At 43.2% G+C, this 15,853-nt stretch overlaps 1 protein-coding gene across 3 annotated transcripts in view; it reads left to right on the top strand.

The window, feature by feature from the left end:
* LOC111861389 (sodium-coupled monocarboxylate transporter 2) overlaps positions 1–15,853 on the top strand; it is a 91,016-nt gene that overhangs the window by 63,408 nt on the left and 11,755 nt on the right. For all 3 annotated transcript variants that reach the window (XM_023845915.2, XM_023845916.2, XM_023845917.2), the window contains exons 2-3: positions 10,162–10,394; positions 14,354–14,487. In XM_023845915.2, the coding sequence (XP_023701683.1) occupies positions 10,187–10,394; positions 14,354–14,487 (342 nt within the window). In that variant the 5' untranslated portion in view covers positions 10,162–10,186. The remainder of the gene's footprint in view (positions 1–10,161; positions 10,395–14,353; positions 14,488–15,853) is intronic.

Genomic DNA, 15,853 nt, shown 5'->3' with positions numbered 1-15,853 from the left:
GTGGCGGTTACGAGCAGGAGCAGAAGACAAAAATGAATGGATTAGTCTGTACTGTTGAAAATTTGCGGATAAAAGCCTGTAACTGTCTGTATCCTACTACAAATGTTATCTTCGTAGAACTTTCCGAGTTAACTGAAGTTAAGTGTTTTGTAAACTTTTCTCTTGTAGGGAAGGACACGTTCTCAGTAGATTCTGTGAAGATTCTGTGGTCAGAATCTAATTACGCTGTTCGACAGCAATAGTTCCCTTTTGCGGACTTTATGCTGATATCATATGAAGATTGGAACAATAAATTAAAAGGTAGGCCGCACACCGGCATGTGTCGAGACATGTAACAGTCAAGACACGATGTCTGCGACATGACGCAAAGAAAAGAGCACAGCTGAAACGAATGAGATTATGAAAACCGCCTCACACCGGTCTGAGTCATGATGCTGACGTCAACTTCGTGCTGACGAATCACGAATGAAGCAAGACTGCGTCTTTTATCTCGTGTCTTGATGCTTGCCTTGACGCAGTTGGTGTGCGACCGCCCTAAAGATGCAGTATATTATGTCTTAGTTCCGAATAATTACGAGAAATATTATTTGTGCACAACAGGAATTTGTGTAGACTCAGACAAACGTCGTCCACTTAGGGAGCCGGGATAGCTCAGTCGTTATAGAGACTAGTAACTAGTGTACAGGCTGGCCGTCCGAATAGTCTGGGTTCGATTCCGTGAATGGGCAAGAGATTTCTTTCTTCTCTATAACGTTCAAACCGGCTCTGGGGCTTACCCAGCCTCCTGTACGATGCGTACCAGGAAGCTCTTTCCCCGGAGGTAAAGCGGCATGAGCGTGAAGCTGACCATTCACCTCCATCTAATGCCGAGATCAAGTTCCACTCCCCCCCGTAACTCTTCACGACGTTGTGCTTAATTAAACCCCAAGAAAACTTTATCTTTATTTCTACGCTTCGTTTTGAGGAAACCACTTCCAGTGCCTTAATACGCCATAACTGTCGTCCCCAACAGCGGTGCACGTAGGGACCATTTCAAGGGCATATATTTTGATAATTTCATTTTGAGACATGTTCCTCACGTAACCTTGCTCTTCTGCACATCAGGAGCGCATGCCTAATTCTGAGAACCCATTCTTATTCCCCTGGTAACACCACACTGAAGAGAATTGTAACCGAAAAAAAAAAATCAAATTTTTCCGCGTTATGATCATAATTGATCATCACCAGCGCCATTTCTTCGGTCACAAAGACCTTGTGGTCACCTGAAGCTATGAATCATCGGAATATGATAACATGATTAAAAGTAAAATGAATGATGATAAACACAGGTGTCTCCAGATTCGGCTTCATAAAATATAATTATCTAGACCAAAGATATAATTTTCTAGGAATGATGACGCAAGATTGTTATGCAGCTTGTAGTCTCAATATATCCAGGGATCTGCTACCAGGAGTATCTTACCGCGAAAAATTGCAAATAACCTAGCAGCGCCGGTGAGATCAAGGTCTGACCAATGATCAGAACTAAGAAACAGGCTGTAATAGGACAGTGGTGAATATTACACAATCAGGAGCTTCACGATGAGCCCGGATAGCACAGTCGATATAGTGACTATGCTATGGGCTGAAAGAACGAGGAATGAGGTTCGATTCCCTGGGTCTCTTTTCTCGACGGTAAAACAGCCGGATCGTAACGCGAGCTACTTTTCGCCACTTAATGCCGAAATTAAGAATATATGGAACTATACCTCCGCTCCCCCATACTTCTTTATCGTGTGACGCTTAATTAAGCGTCAGGACATCTTTACTTTTACCTTATAAGAGTCACAAGGTTTAATTTTCACGAATGAGATGAGGGGGTGTGAAAGGGAGAACTTGAGGAGGGATGCGAGACAGGCGACGCTGAAAGACGCGAGTTACCCACCGCATCAGGTGAAGGAAAAAGTGTCATAAGCTCAAAACACCAAGGCCTTAAATCGGAAAGGAGTCGAGGTATAGCTCCACGCATTATAGAACCTAGGCCTCTCTGGCTTTCGCGAAAATTTCCCCGTTAATATTAGCGAATGAGGCTTTAGTCTGAAGTTGGCCTGGGCGTGCTGGCAAAGATGAATATTCCTGCCACTTACTGGCTGAAATGATGATATTAAAATGGACTTGGTGTTGCATACAGGTCACCTTTTGGCAAGAGGAAAAAACTGTCGTGTCACTCGCCTAAGAAGAGGCAGACAAGGAATACCTACAGAAATTTGGCGACGAAATTTCTCATAGAATGTCTATTTGGGAGGCCGACGGCATGAGCAGATAGAACTAAGACGAATTAAATGCGAAGATGTTGTGGCGATCAGATGTGGTTGGAACCCTTTCAGAAACATGTCCAAAGTCGGACTTTGATGTTAGCCATGTTGAAATTTCACATTTTCCTGTTGGAGTAAATTGACCGTTAATTACGTAGATTTTAGCGGAACATGGTAAAGACAGAGCTCAATGACTATGATATTAGCTGTGTTGAACCTTCGAGCTCTGCTACCAGAGTTAGTCAATTAGTAACATGATCCTTAGGGAAACTGTCTCTGAGGATGGGAGGTGAATGTAACTGCCTCAGGATCGTATCCAGTGGCTGGCTTTGGTATTAGCCGCGTAGAACCTTCGGGTTCTGCTATTAGAGTTAGTTAATTAGTAACATGATCCTTAGGGAAACTGTCTCTGAGGATGGGAGGTGAATGTAACTGCCTCAGGATCGTATCCAGTGGCTGGCTTTGGTATTAGCCGCGTAGAACCTTCGGGTTCTGCTATTAGAGTTAGTTAATTAGTAACATGATCCTTAGGGAAACTGTCTCTGAGGATGGGAGGTGAATGTAACTGCCTCAGGATCGTGTCCAGTAGTGGGCTTTGGTATTAGCCGTGTAGAACCTTCGGGTTCTGCTACCAGAGACTCAGTTAATTAAGTCAATTTAGAAATAAAACTACCTAGGTGTGTCCTGGAACGAGAAAGCAGGGAAGCCATGTTACTGCTATAAAATGGCGACGGGGAATCTCTGGTTCATGATAAATTAACGGAAGTTGCTCTCTCATTTCCTTGCTCGTGACTCAAAGAGAAGAAACCATGACCAGATGCGTGCCAAGGAGCAATCATGAGCTTTCTGCAGGCTATATCAGGATCTTCGAAGCGATTATGGTGAAATGTTAGCTTTCTTAGTAGAGTCTTGCTTCCACATTGCGGTTACGTACTCTTCTCAACAATGGATGCACAGGCCTGTATCAGATATGTAACTCTGTATAATTTGTTACATCAGATTTACTACAAGCAATAATAAATACGTATAAAAATAATAATTAAATTTGACTCAGAATTGGCTGTGTTCACACACACACGGTAGCTTACATCAAGGATGCCAACCTTCACAACATTTTTCTTATTGCTAGTGGGATGGGACTAAGTTCCTTGTACTGCGGCCACTTCTGGCCTATTGTACCAGCCCCAGATGGTAGGTGAGGGTGATTGTGGAGCAGTTGGTGGAATGAAGATTGGCAGGAGAAACCGAAGTACTCGGAGAAAACCTGCCCCAGCGCCACTTTGTCCACCACAAATCCCACTTGACCAGACCCGGGATGGAACCCGGGCCGCCGCGGTGGGAAGCCAGCGACTAACCGCTTGAGCTATGGCGCGGCCTTCACAACATTTACTTGATACAGTAAACACTCGCTAATCCGGATCGAAATATGAAAAATGAAAAATGCTGTTCACAGTTGAATAAATATTTAAAAGACAACATGGCATTTAGGAAGGCAGATGAGTCACTTCTCTGTGCAGACAAAACTTGACAGTTTCTTCAAACCTGCATTATTACGTTCAAAATCAAGAACAACCTCTGAGTCTTCTATCGATGAAGAAATGTATTGTCTTTTTATAGTTTTCAAATAAAAGTTCTACAGTCATATTTTGTTGTTTATTTCATCAGCACTACTTATATCATTAAATTTTCCATTTATTTTTGATCTGAAATTTTTCCCCCTTTTATGAATATCTTTCGTTTCACTAATCCGAATTATTGTGTAATTCGGATGACCTTCCCTACCAAATTAATCCTGATTAGCGAGGGTTTACTGTACATATACTTGTACGTAATGTTATGAAGTAAATTATTCCTGTACTTAATTAGTTAGGCATAACGCTAAGAAGACGTACTAACCTCGATACTAGAAGTAGGTGAGTGGTCAGCTTCAAGTCCCGGCAGCTGTAACACAAGGAAATAAGCCCACGGTAGCCAATGGATAGGATGTTGCATTGGGCCTAGGACCGGTCTGGACCATGTGACGAGAAAAATCTCTTGCCACTGCCGGGAATAGAACCGCGGACATCCAGCCGGTAGACCGTCGCTATACCGTCAGAGCTATCCCTGCTCCACGTAATACTGTATAGGTGGGATGTTAAATAAATGAAAGCAATACAAATATTAAGAAAGAGGCGCTTGTTTACATGTAAGCAGACTCCTCTTGGCAGATGGTGAAGTTACAACGTCAAATTCAATAGACGGATTACTTATATCAGCTCATGAACTGAGTAAATTAATAGGAAAATAATTTGCAACAATTTAAAAAAATAGCATTAAATAACATGTTTTGAGGCCGAGAAGTAAAAACACACGCTAAAATAACACAATTTCCTTCAATCTCGTAATAACAAGAGCGAACATCGACAAGTGGAGGAAAGAAACAGTTGAAGGTCGATGTTAACAACTGACGTACGACCTGAGCAAACGTAAGCTAATTACGGCAAGACTAGAACTGAGAACATGAAGTTTAGCCTTGTTTACGGTTTAATGTCTGGTTGGTCACATCACGTCCGCCCTGGGAGGTTCATTAATGCCGTATGAGTGGTCCTGTCCTCGGAAGACGTGTAAGGCTCTCTGCTACGAAAACAACTTCCACAGTGAGGTCGCCATGTGTACGTGACCGGGTGCCACGCTTGAATGTTGGAGGGAAGCCAGAAAATTTGCTCTTAAACTTAGCAATTTTGAAGGAAGGGGGGAGGGGGGTCTTTGTGGTCGTCGTCACTTCCGTTGCATAAAAGTAAAGGTTAAAAAAGAAGGTATAAGCCCTGTGCTTAACTAATTAAGTATTACTCCAGGAAGACATATGGGGGAGTGGATGTATAGATCCACGTATTCTTGACTTCGATACTAGTTGTAGGTGAGCGGTCAGGTTCACACCATGCTCGCTAACCCCCCCCCCGGAAAAAAGAACATTTAACCACTGGATATAAGGCTGGGTGGGCCGTCATAACCGGTCTGGACGATGTGGAGAAGAGAAATATCTTGTCCCTACCGGGACTCGGACCCCGACCCTTCGACCGTAAAGCCAGTAGCCAGTCGCTATACCGACAGCACTGCCCCGGCATTTTTTGCACAAAAGTACAATTATAATTCTAAATAATTTTAGTTTTTGATATTAATATGGGGTGCACTTCCTACTTAATCAGATTTTATATTTTCGAAAAAACAGGGGAAGTCTCCGCCCTGCCCCGTCCCATGCCTATATGGATAAATGTTTGTAACTGAGGGAAAAGTGGTCGTTTCGACACTTAACTGAGTCCCTTTCATGCCGGTACGACACTTGGATATAAGAAGTTAGAGAGGAATTAACTGCCTCTGTCTGCCATGAAGTTTGCACAAAAAGTAGAGGATTTCTTCATGTTTACTCGCTTTTCGACTCTAAGGATGAAGTTATATTGGTACCATTCTACCAGACTACACCGCATCATATCTCAGAATTCAATAACGTCCATGTTCACTTCCGTGAGAACATCACGTTTGTCTAACAGAAGATTTTTATTTGTCCGTTGCCTTCAAACTGGTCAGAGGAGTTGACTCCTCAATCTTTGTGTCCCGGAATCATGTACGAAAATGCGAGTCGCAGTTGAAATGTTTTCGCTTCCTTTCTATAGTGGGTCTCCTTGGACTGCATCGCGTCACCAGCGGAACGGAAGAACTTTCTTTCGTCTTCTGAATAAACGCAAACGCCCCGCTTCGCCGCGTGAACTGCACTGGCAGACGGTGGATGTATGTTGTTATATCTCACATCCACAGCGACTGAACGGAATTCGGCTAAACTTGGCGTTGAATTCCACCTTAAAAATTATTGTACACATGTAAATTTGATTCATATTGGTCCAGTATAAGGACTAGGATAGCCGAATGAAGTTCGATACTCGGCAGCACCAAGAGCTTGTCTCTTCTGTACAATGTCCGAGTAGAAGGTAAAGTTGTCCCTGTGCTTAGCTAAGCAAGCACTACGCCATGAAGGCATATGGCGGAGTGGAGGTATAGCTACGCCATTCTTGAACTCTGCACTAGATAGAGGTGAGTGGTCAGCTTCACGCCCGGTCGCTTTACCCACGGAGAAATAGCCCCTGGTGTCTATTGAATAGGAGGCTGAATGGGTCCCAAAGCCTGTGTGGACGCTGTGGAGAAGAGAAAACTCTTGACCCTACCAGAACTTGAACTCCGACCCTTGGGCCATCCAGCCCATAGCCAGTCTCTATACCGACTGAGCTATCCCGACTCATTTATCAACTTTCGTTACAGACTCCCCCCAAAAGCAACAAATCATAAACAAAAATTGATACATGACATAAATCACAGCGCACTGTGTTGTGCGACTCTTATTTGAACTACTTTACATAACGAATATTGAACTAAATGTATAACGGCAGAAAGGTAAAGTTGTCCCTGTACTTAGTTAAGTAAGCAGCCCTCCGAGAAGACGTATGGGTAGTGGAGGTATAGCTCCACCATTCTTGACTTACGCACTAGTTGACAGTGATCTAGTTGACACTAGAGACAGTGATCAACTTCACACGCCCCGGTCGATTTACTGTGGGGGAACCCCCCCCCCTCCCGGTGTGCCCATTGGACAGAAGGCTGGTTGGGCCCCAGAGCCAGTCAGGACGCTATGGAATAAAGAAAAATCGTTTGCCTCTACTGGGAATTTAACCTCAGCTGTCCAGTACATAGCCCGTCGCTATGCCGACTGAGCTATCCCAAATCCTTTAACAAAATGGCCCGAAAATAATTTCGAACTCCATGCAGTGTGATGTGTCTTATGTAATTACCTTTGCAAATATGCATGTGTACATACAATAAATGAACACCAAGGCCACTGAGATATATAAAATGTCAGAGAACATATTTATAAAATATATGTGAGCCATTGTTGCATGACGTCAATGATATTTCCCGGATGGACGTGTTGAGTCCCTCAGAATATCCATTTAGATAAGAATAACATAGAAATACTTCTTGTTTATCCAAGATCTTTGCACATTGTCGTGATTCTTGTTTAATTCAGTCTGAACACGGCTGAGGTAACAGGATACAGCTGAGTTGTAAAGGAGTTCAGTTAAACATATTTGGACTCGGTGTTAACGTAACGTAGTTTGAAATTAACTGAAGAAATAAACAAATGAAGTACGTTTACAAATTGGTGTAAATGCTTCCGCTATCTGCCCTCTGAGGTTTACTATGACTCACGTTGTTTTTGTTTGCTCCGACGGAGATTATGAATATTAATGAAACACACCTTGGGCTGTAACCTGTTATTCCACGTAAAGAAAACGTGAAACCGACACCAAATTTTATATTCACATAGACTCGAAGTTGTACAGCCTGCGTTGATAAATAAGAGATTATTTACGCCCTTTCGATGTTGACACGTGACACTCCTGCTTTTAGCAACTTTTGAATTTGATCAATACCGGGTGTTCATTTCAACGAATTTTAGACGACCGCCTCGATGATCTAGTGGTCAGAGTTCTGGCTACAGATCCAGAGGTCCCGGGTTCGATTCGCAGCACTACCAGATTTTCTGAGAAGTAGTGGGTATGGAACGGGGTCCCCCCAGCCTCATGAGGATAATTGAGGAGCTCTTTGGAGGAAATAGCGGCTCCGATCTAGAAAACCGAGATTAACGACCGTGGGTATTCATTGCACTAACCAGGCGACACCCTCTATCCGCTAAAGTTGGCACTAACGTCGCCGACAAGCGACGGTCGCTCGGTCGGTATAGTTCGCTTGCGGACTACACGCCACGGAGTTTGTTTTGTTCATTTCAACGCTGAACTCAAGTCACTTCGATACATCGCGAAGTCGAAAGTTTTCAGTTAAGATACTCGGACGATAATTAAACCGAACACAAGGTACAAGTGAAAATAAGCACGCCTTCCTTCTCCTGATAACCCGAGCCAAGCGTCTCTAGGCTTCATCCATCCGAAATTCTCTCAGCGGTGCCTGTAATGGGTACCATATTCTGAGATTTGACTCCGACGTTTCAGGCAAACCTACTGGCTACATTTTTTACTGTTTTCCACGGACTTTTTAACTTATTACTTGCTTGACTTAATCTTTGACCATGAAGGTCGAAGTAGCACGTTCCTCCGAAACTTCTACCGGACTACACGGTGTCACATCACATTTACATTATTCATTGTGCAGGATAATTTACCATGGAAGTAAAGGTAAAAATTAAAGCTGTCCCTGTGCTTAATTAATTAAGCATCATGCCACGAAGAAGGTGTGTGGTAGTGGAGGCACAACTCCATCGTTCTTGAACTCACACTAGAGATGAGTGGTCAGCTTCACATCCTGGCCGCTTTGTACTTGGACAAAGACGTCACCCATTATATAGGAGGATGGGTGGGATCTGAACACCCTGAAGAAGAGAGAAATGTTTCATCGCTGCCGGGTATCGAACCTCGGTGGTCCAGTCTCTGCACCGATTGAGATACTTAGGCTCATCTACCATGGAACTACATAAAGTAAATTAAACTCATCTCGATGGGGCTAATAACCAAGTAATCTCATGTCCCGTTCCTCTCAGATCGGTTTTAGCATCGTCCACTTTGTTTCCTTCTCCGACTTAGCCTCGTACTCAGTTTTCCAGTCTGTTCTCGACAGGAGTGTTATGTTTCCACCCGTCATCTTTCTTTGTTCATGTACTTCACAATATTAGAGGAAGAACGCAAATCATGTGTCTGTTTACGGTCCTTACTTCGTGTCTCTTCGTTTTAAATAGGCAATACACTCTTCGGCCAGAATCCGGAATAGCTCAGTCGGTATAAAGACGGGCTACGGGCTAAACTACAGTAGTTCGATTCCCGGCAGGTGCAGGAGATTTTTCTCTTTTCCATAGTTTCCAGACCGACCCTGGGTGTCCATCCAGCCTCTCATATAATGGGTACCGGGGGCTATTTCTTCGGTGGGGGAAAGCGGTCAGGGCGTGAAGCTAACCACTCACCCCATCTAGCGCATGTGTCAAAAAGGCGGAGCTAGTCCGTCGTTCACCTGTACGCCTTCATGTCATGGTGCTTAATTAATTAAGCAAAGGAACAAATTTATCTTTACTTCTCGGCCACTTTTTTTTCTCAAACAACCAGTTCTGATGGGAAGCAGTAAATACATACAGAATTTCCATGAGGAAACATCTTGGAAGAGAGCTCAAGAAGTTGGGAGTGTAATATTAAAACAGGTTTTAGGACAATAGGTTCTGGGGTTCGCAAGAGGATCCGGCTCTCTCAGGATCATGTCCAGTGACACTTTCGGTATGCTAGTCTTGCACGTTCAGGCCCTGCTCTCAGGCATAACTAACTCACTCACTCACTCACTCACTCACTCACTCACTCATGGAGTTGAGCTCTTCTTGAGGAGCCGCCAATTCTGCAGCTATTCAAAAATTTCCCAGCATTTTATGGAACCCGAAGGTTCATTACAGTGTTCACAAGAGTCCTCCACTGGTACCTATCCTGAGCCACATCAATCCAATCCATACCATCCCATCCTATTTTTCTAAGATCCATTTTATTATTGTCCACCCACTTATGCCTTGGTTTTCCCAATGGTCTCTTTCCTTCTGGCTTTCCCATCAATATCCTATATGCATTCCTCCCCTCCCCCGTTCGTGCTACATTCCCTGCCCACCTCATCCTCTTTGACTTGATCATTCTAATTATACTTGTAGAAGAGTACAAGTTATGAAGCTCCTCATTATGTAATCAGACAGGCAGTTAATTTTAATTTAGTCAGACCGTTAATTTAATGTAGTTCCTTCGCTAGAACAGAGTTCCTAGGTGAGTGAGTCCATTTTCATAAGCACTGCTGTGTGTTACAGATCCGCGGAACATATTGTGTACAAAATGGGGTCGTCTTCTGTCAACATGGTCTGGGATTACATCGTATTTGCCGTCTTCATTCTTGGCTGCTCAATGATAGCAATCTACAGCAAGTTTGCTGGCCCCAAAGAAAGAACGAAAGCTGATTACGTCTTCGCTACTGGAAGTGTCTCCATGGCAGCCATGATGCTATCCATAGCAAGGGGGACGCTTGGAGTCAGATCATTTTTAGGTAAGTTTAAATCACAGCTTAACCCCAGAGTTTTTAATGCCCCGTAAGAAGGTATATAATTGAAACTTTAGAAGTGCAATATGTGCCAATAGCATGTGTATGCACATATATTTCCCTGTAGACCGATGATTATATTACAATGAAAGTTAACAAGAATGATACCGGAGTCCTAAGTCGGTTAAGGTCTGCAGTCAATTTATGCTCTTCGAAATAATTTCTGACTTCAGCCCTTCTTACTGGACTCCAAAGAAAAAATATAGCACTGTAGGCTTTACATTTTTCAATATACCTTTATTTTTGTTATTATTATTATTTTTTTTTAATATCATCATCATCATCATTATTGATTTCTTAAAAAGTAAAAAAGTAAATTTTCCCTGTGTGTAATTAAGCACTAAGCAATGAAAGCGTATAGTTCCTGTAACCGCACTCTCTGGGAACCGTGGCGACGTCTTCGTCGGAAGCGCCTCTTCTTCAACTGCTCCTCCTCACCCTCTCCTTCTCCTTCTTGTTGATGACGTCACCTATCTTTTTATTTCTTCTTAATTTATTTTCTCATGGTTAGGATTAAAGTTCTCAGGGTTGATAGGATTAAGTTTCTCAGGGTTGATAGGGTTAACAAGGGTGAGGTTGTTGGGAGCGGTAGAGCTGAGTACTCTGTCTCAAGGTCTTAACGGACCACACTTAGAAAGGCAGGTAGGACACTTTTATGCAACACCACCACACTTGAATTTCAGGGTTATTATTATTATTACTCTTGATCAGTTGCAACATTTTCTTTTTACAATTTATCAAGCACTTGTTACTGTCGGACTGTTTGCTACCTTCTAAATTTAGCTCGTCCTGTTTAATATTATTATTATACTTCTAACCGTGGTCTCACACTTCACAACAGATTATTACACTTTATCACTACAGCTTGTTACTACAAAGTTACTTCTGATCTAGATAGCCCCGTATGTGACTTCACGTCTGGTCCTTTCGAGTCCCGATTTCCGACTTCACGTCTGATTCTTTCGACTCCCGGTTTTCGACTTCACGTCTGGTTCTTCCGACTGACGCTGACAACTGCCGCTTCCTCGGACCTCCAAGTCCTGGATTTTTCCAGCGTCCTTTTTCTGTCACACACATAAATTTTCGTGATTGGTCAGTTTAAAATTTAGGGGTATTCTAATTACACATTCCTCCAATCACTTTAACTCTTACAAAGGGGTGAAGAAATTCTGTCTTAACGAACTCCTGTCAAAAAAGTGACGAATGTGTAGCGTGGCTTGGGTCGTAAACCCGTCACCCTACTAAAATATATAGCTTGTAGAAATTTGTCAACTAAAGAACTCACAAAGACTTCTTTAGCCATTCTTTACGTAACTTTTCCTTAATAAATCCACAACCGGTATCTCCCTGCTTTTGGTGTAAGCGTGGGAAGACGCTAGCTCTTAAATACAAGAATTAACCTAAGTCTCACTACACTTGTTCATATCCTTACATTCAACAATTAAATTTCAAATTAATAGCATAAATCATATTTAAATAGGCAGCACGGCAGTTGAACGGTTACACTCCATTCTTGACCTCAGCACAACATGGAAGCTTCACGCCCGGGGTCCCCTTCCAGAGAAAATAGTTCCCGGTACCTTTTATATGGAAGGATCGGTGGACCTCAGTGTTGGTCTGGACGCTGTGAAGAAGAGAAAAATCTCTTGCCTTGCCGGGAATCGGAAACTATACGTCCACTCTCCCCACCCCTCTGACGTACTTAGTTCAGTTTACGTAATTCCTTTATGTGTGTTCTCATTTGCAACGTTTTTACCACATTTTGCTTCTCCGCTTTCCACTTATTTTTAAACTTGAACAAATATTTTCCTATATCTTTGGGATAAATATTGTCAGTAAAAGTAGAGCTATCCCTGTAAGAGACCGTGGAGGCCCATAGAGTTGTGAGTCGTCGAGGCTCCCACATTTTCTCTAGACAATCGACTCACAGATGCGGTGAGATTTAAATATCGCCAGTACAGTGTTTTAGGTTATCTGGCGACAGTACTTTAGCTTCTTAAGCTAATTAGCGTAGAATAAGCTGACGATTGTGTTATGACAGATTGGAAGTAATGTGTAAGGAAGAGGTCGTGATCTATTTTAACATTTTCCGGTTTGTTTATGACGCCGTCAGGACATAGAGCACACAGCGCCGAATGGTAGGATGGCTGATTTATGATTAATTAGAAAGGACTTGAAACGAAACGGTCTTGACCTATTCGGATGTACTATCCAGGAATCTGTCTCGAGGGAAGGAAAACCATGAAAACCCCACATTCAGGGGAGCAGATATCGGGGTCGAGATTAGAAATGATCACTTATGGAATACAAACCTAGAGCGTTACCGCCGCACTAACCATTCGGTTAACTTACTATCGCAGCCCGAATGAACTGAGAGAGCCTGTAAGGATCTTTGGGTAGAGAAGACATCATTGATCGCCGATTTCAAAGGGTGTCCATTTCGGTCCAGTATGTAAGAGAACAGACTTATGATCAAATGGCGTCCACTCAGTCTGCAGACCCTGTCCACTCTGCTTCATCGTTCGCAGATTTCTTATACCCTGAAGAAGGAGGCAATACTTTCCACCGAAACGTAGGTTAACACAATATCTACCCGGCGTCACATCCAAGAAGACGGCATTCTTCATATTCATTGCCGTGAAAACGTCATATCTTAGATATGATGTACATTTTGGTGTAACATGAAGCTTCCCGCCGTAGTTGGTTTCTGGCTGTCAGTTTGACCCGGATGTTACTCTGGTTGCTCTTCCCACAGCTCTCCTCGAAAAATGATTCAACTTAATTCGTGTCTGCCCACGGCCGTTTAATCTTCTAAGCAGTAAATACTATTGTTTATTTGTAGACTCTGAGGTTCTCACAGCGGAGCTTAGGAACAGTTCCATTTTCTGGGATATAACGTCGCATATCCTGAGGTTGCGCGTGGTTTCGTTAGTCCCTCCAAGCAAATGCCAAGATAATACCCAGATAGGCCACAGTCACTTCCCGCCAGACCTTTTCCAATTCATCTAACATTCTACCATCCGACGCTATATATTCGAGCTACTGACAGCCTCATCAAAGTCTGTATACTGACAAGCTACGGGCTGGACGAGCGGTGTTTGTTTCCCAGCAGGTGCAAGAACATTTTCCTCTATTCCACAGTGTACAGACGGACTCTGGGACCCAGAACCTCCCATCCAATGGTTACAGGGAGCTCTTTCCCTGGGGGATGAAGCTGTCGGGGCTTGAAGCTGACCAATCACCTATATCTAGTGCTGACGTCAAGAATATTAAAGCTAAACCTCCACATCCCCATAATTCTTAATGACGTGGTGCTTAATTGATGAGCACATGGACAACTTTACCTTTTTATCTTTACTGACAACATCGTAAAGTAAACCACAAATAAATGGGATTTTGCGGACGTGAAAGTTTAGAATGAGATCTTCTGGTCTTCTGGGCTATGGTGTTACGTTCTCTCGCACGCGGCTCCCAGCGTTTCGGGTGTGACAATTCAGAAGACCGCGGTCTGAATGGAGGACTTTCTTCTCGAGCAGGCCCAAAGCAGGCCTACATGCCTCCCAGAGGACGAGAAATGCCGCCACGCCCACAGTTGAAAAACACATCAACTTTCTCAAAACTTCGGCACAATTAATATCACGAATTTCCATCCAGTATGACGAAAACAGTGTCAGTGATGTCATAACCATTAAAAGAGTTTTCTTTACGTTGTTGCTTAACATGTTCAAGATTGCTGCCCAATTACAGGGCAACAGAAACTCTTTACGTTTAACCAAATTCCAAAGGAGGAATATTGCAGAATGTGCAGCTCCCTGGCGGACTATTAATTAGCCATTGTTGTCTCCACAGCCATGTCCTCGACTCTGCCGCCGTTTTAAAACTGACGTTTGTGTAATCTGTTGCAGGCTACCCCTCGGAGCTATACTACCGGGGCAGCGCCATGTGGGAGACCCTGTACGGAATGATCGCTGCGTATCCGATCGTTATCTTCGTATTCGTCCCCGTGTACTACAGCCTGGGCATCACGTCCGTCTACCAGGTGAACTATATATTGGACTGTCATTTCTTTCTCTATCTTGTTCTCAAGAGAGGGCTGACTCATTCAGTGGAGTGACTTAGACTATGGGCTGGACGGCCGAGGAATCGGGGTTTAATTCCTGGCAGGGGCGAAGATATTTCTCTCCTCCATACCTTCCCTGACGAGCTCTAGTACCTTCCTAGCCTTCTATTGCATCCGTGAGTTTTCCGGAACCCATCTTGCGCAAAACTCGTAATAGCCTAGTCTAACTATGATAATTTCGCAGGAAACAATGCGTAAAATTTGTGGAAATTCACGCGAAATTCTGATGTTGTGAAGCGCCGTCTTTCACAGATTTTTTGTCAACACTTTGAACAAAATCATCTCTCACTACAGATGGCTGACTACTTCACTCTTCATCGTGAACATTTATTCACTCATCTTCGAACATTCTGGGGCACGCGATAGCGTAGTTGGTTGAGGCACTATACTACAAGTAGAAAGGTCGCGGGATCGAATCCCGACGAGGTGGATTTTTTCAATGTACCTAATCCTTCCAGCTGCACTATGGCCCTGGGGTCGACTCAGCCTCTAACAAATATGAGTACCAGGAATATTCTTAGAATATTCTTAGGGGTAAAGGGCGGCCGGCGCGAAAGGCTGGCAGCCTTACCGCCATCTGTGAACCAATTGTCTAGAAAATGTGGGACCCTCAACATCTCACAACCCTATGGGCCTCCACGGCCTGTTAAAGGGATACCTTTACTTCACTTTTTTACTCTTCGAACATTCTACGCTGTTGTCTTGCAGTTCCTTCACACATCATATTTTGACCGTAAACCACTCATAATTCACGATGGATTTCCACAGCACTCATGTTTTTAGAGTGAAGAAGTGGATAATATCGCGAATTCCGCAGCTGGCGGGATTATCAACCGCAGGTCACATCATAACTCATTCTGTAGAGACAAGAACAAACACTAGGTGACCAGTTATGTGGTGATGGTTTAGAAGTCAACGAATCATGTGACGCTGTCTCGCATTTGCAAACTCTATCCCACTCCTACATTAATTGCCTAAAATAAAGCGAGATTACTTTCAAAATATCCCTAGCAGTTACATCAGATCTGTACATTAAATTTAAATATTGAAACGTGTTTTCATTTGAATAGCATAGTTGAGAATGAACTTACTGAACTGTAAATTCTGAGGTCTTTGTTTTAATTCATTGGAGAGAATATCATTTAATGCTTTGCAATATATCTCTTTCAGAAACTGTTTTCAGGTGTTTAAGTGTGTAATTAACTCAAACAAGATAGCTGCAAAAGCTATTTCTTGCAACAACTTGACCTTGATTCCAGAAAGCCGACAGCAGAGTTGACTTTTG

The sequence above is a fragment of the Cryptotermes secundus genome, unplaced genomic scaffold, assembly GCF_002891405.2.
Source record: "Cryptotermes secundus unplaced genomic scaffold, Csec_1.0 scaffold289, whole genome shotgun sequence".
Taxonomy (NCBI): Eukaryota; Metazoa; Arthropoda; class Insecta; order Blattodea; family Kalotermitidae; genus Cryptotermes; species Cryptotermes secundus.
The sequence above is the reverse complement of the archived record's forward strand: the minus strand, read 5'-3'. Positions and strand labels throughout refer to the sequence as shown.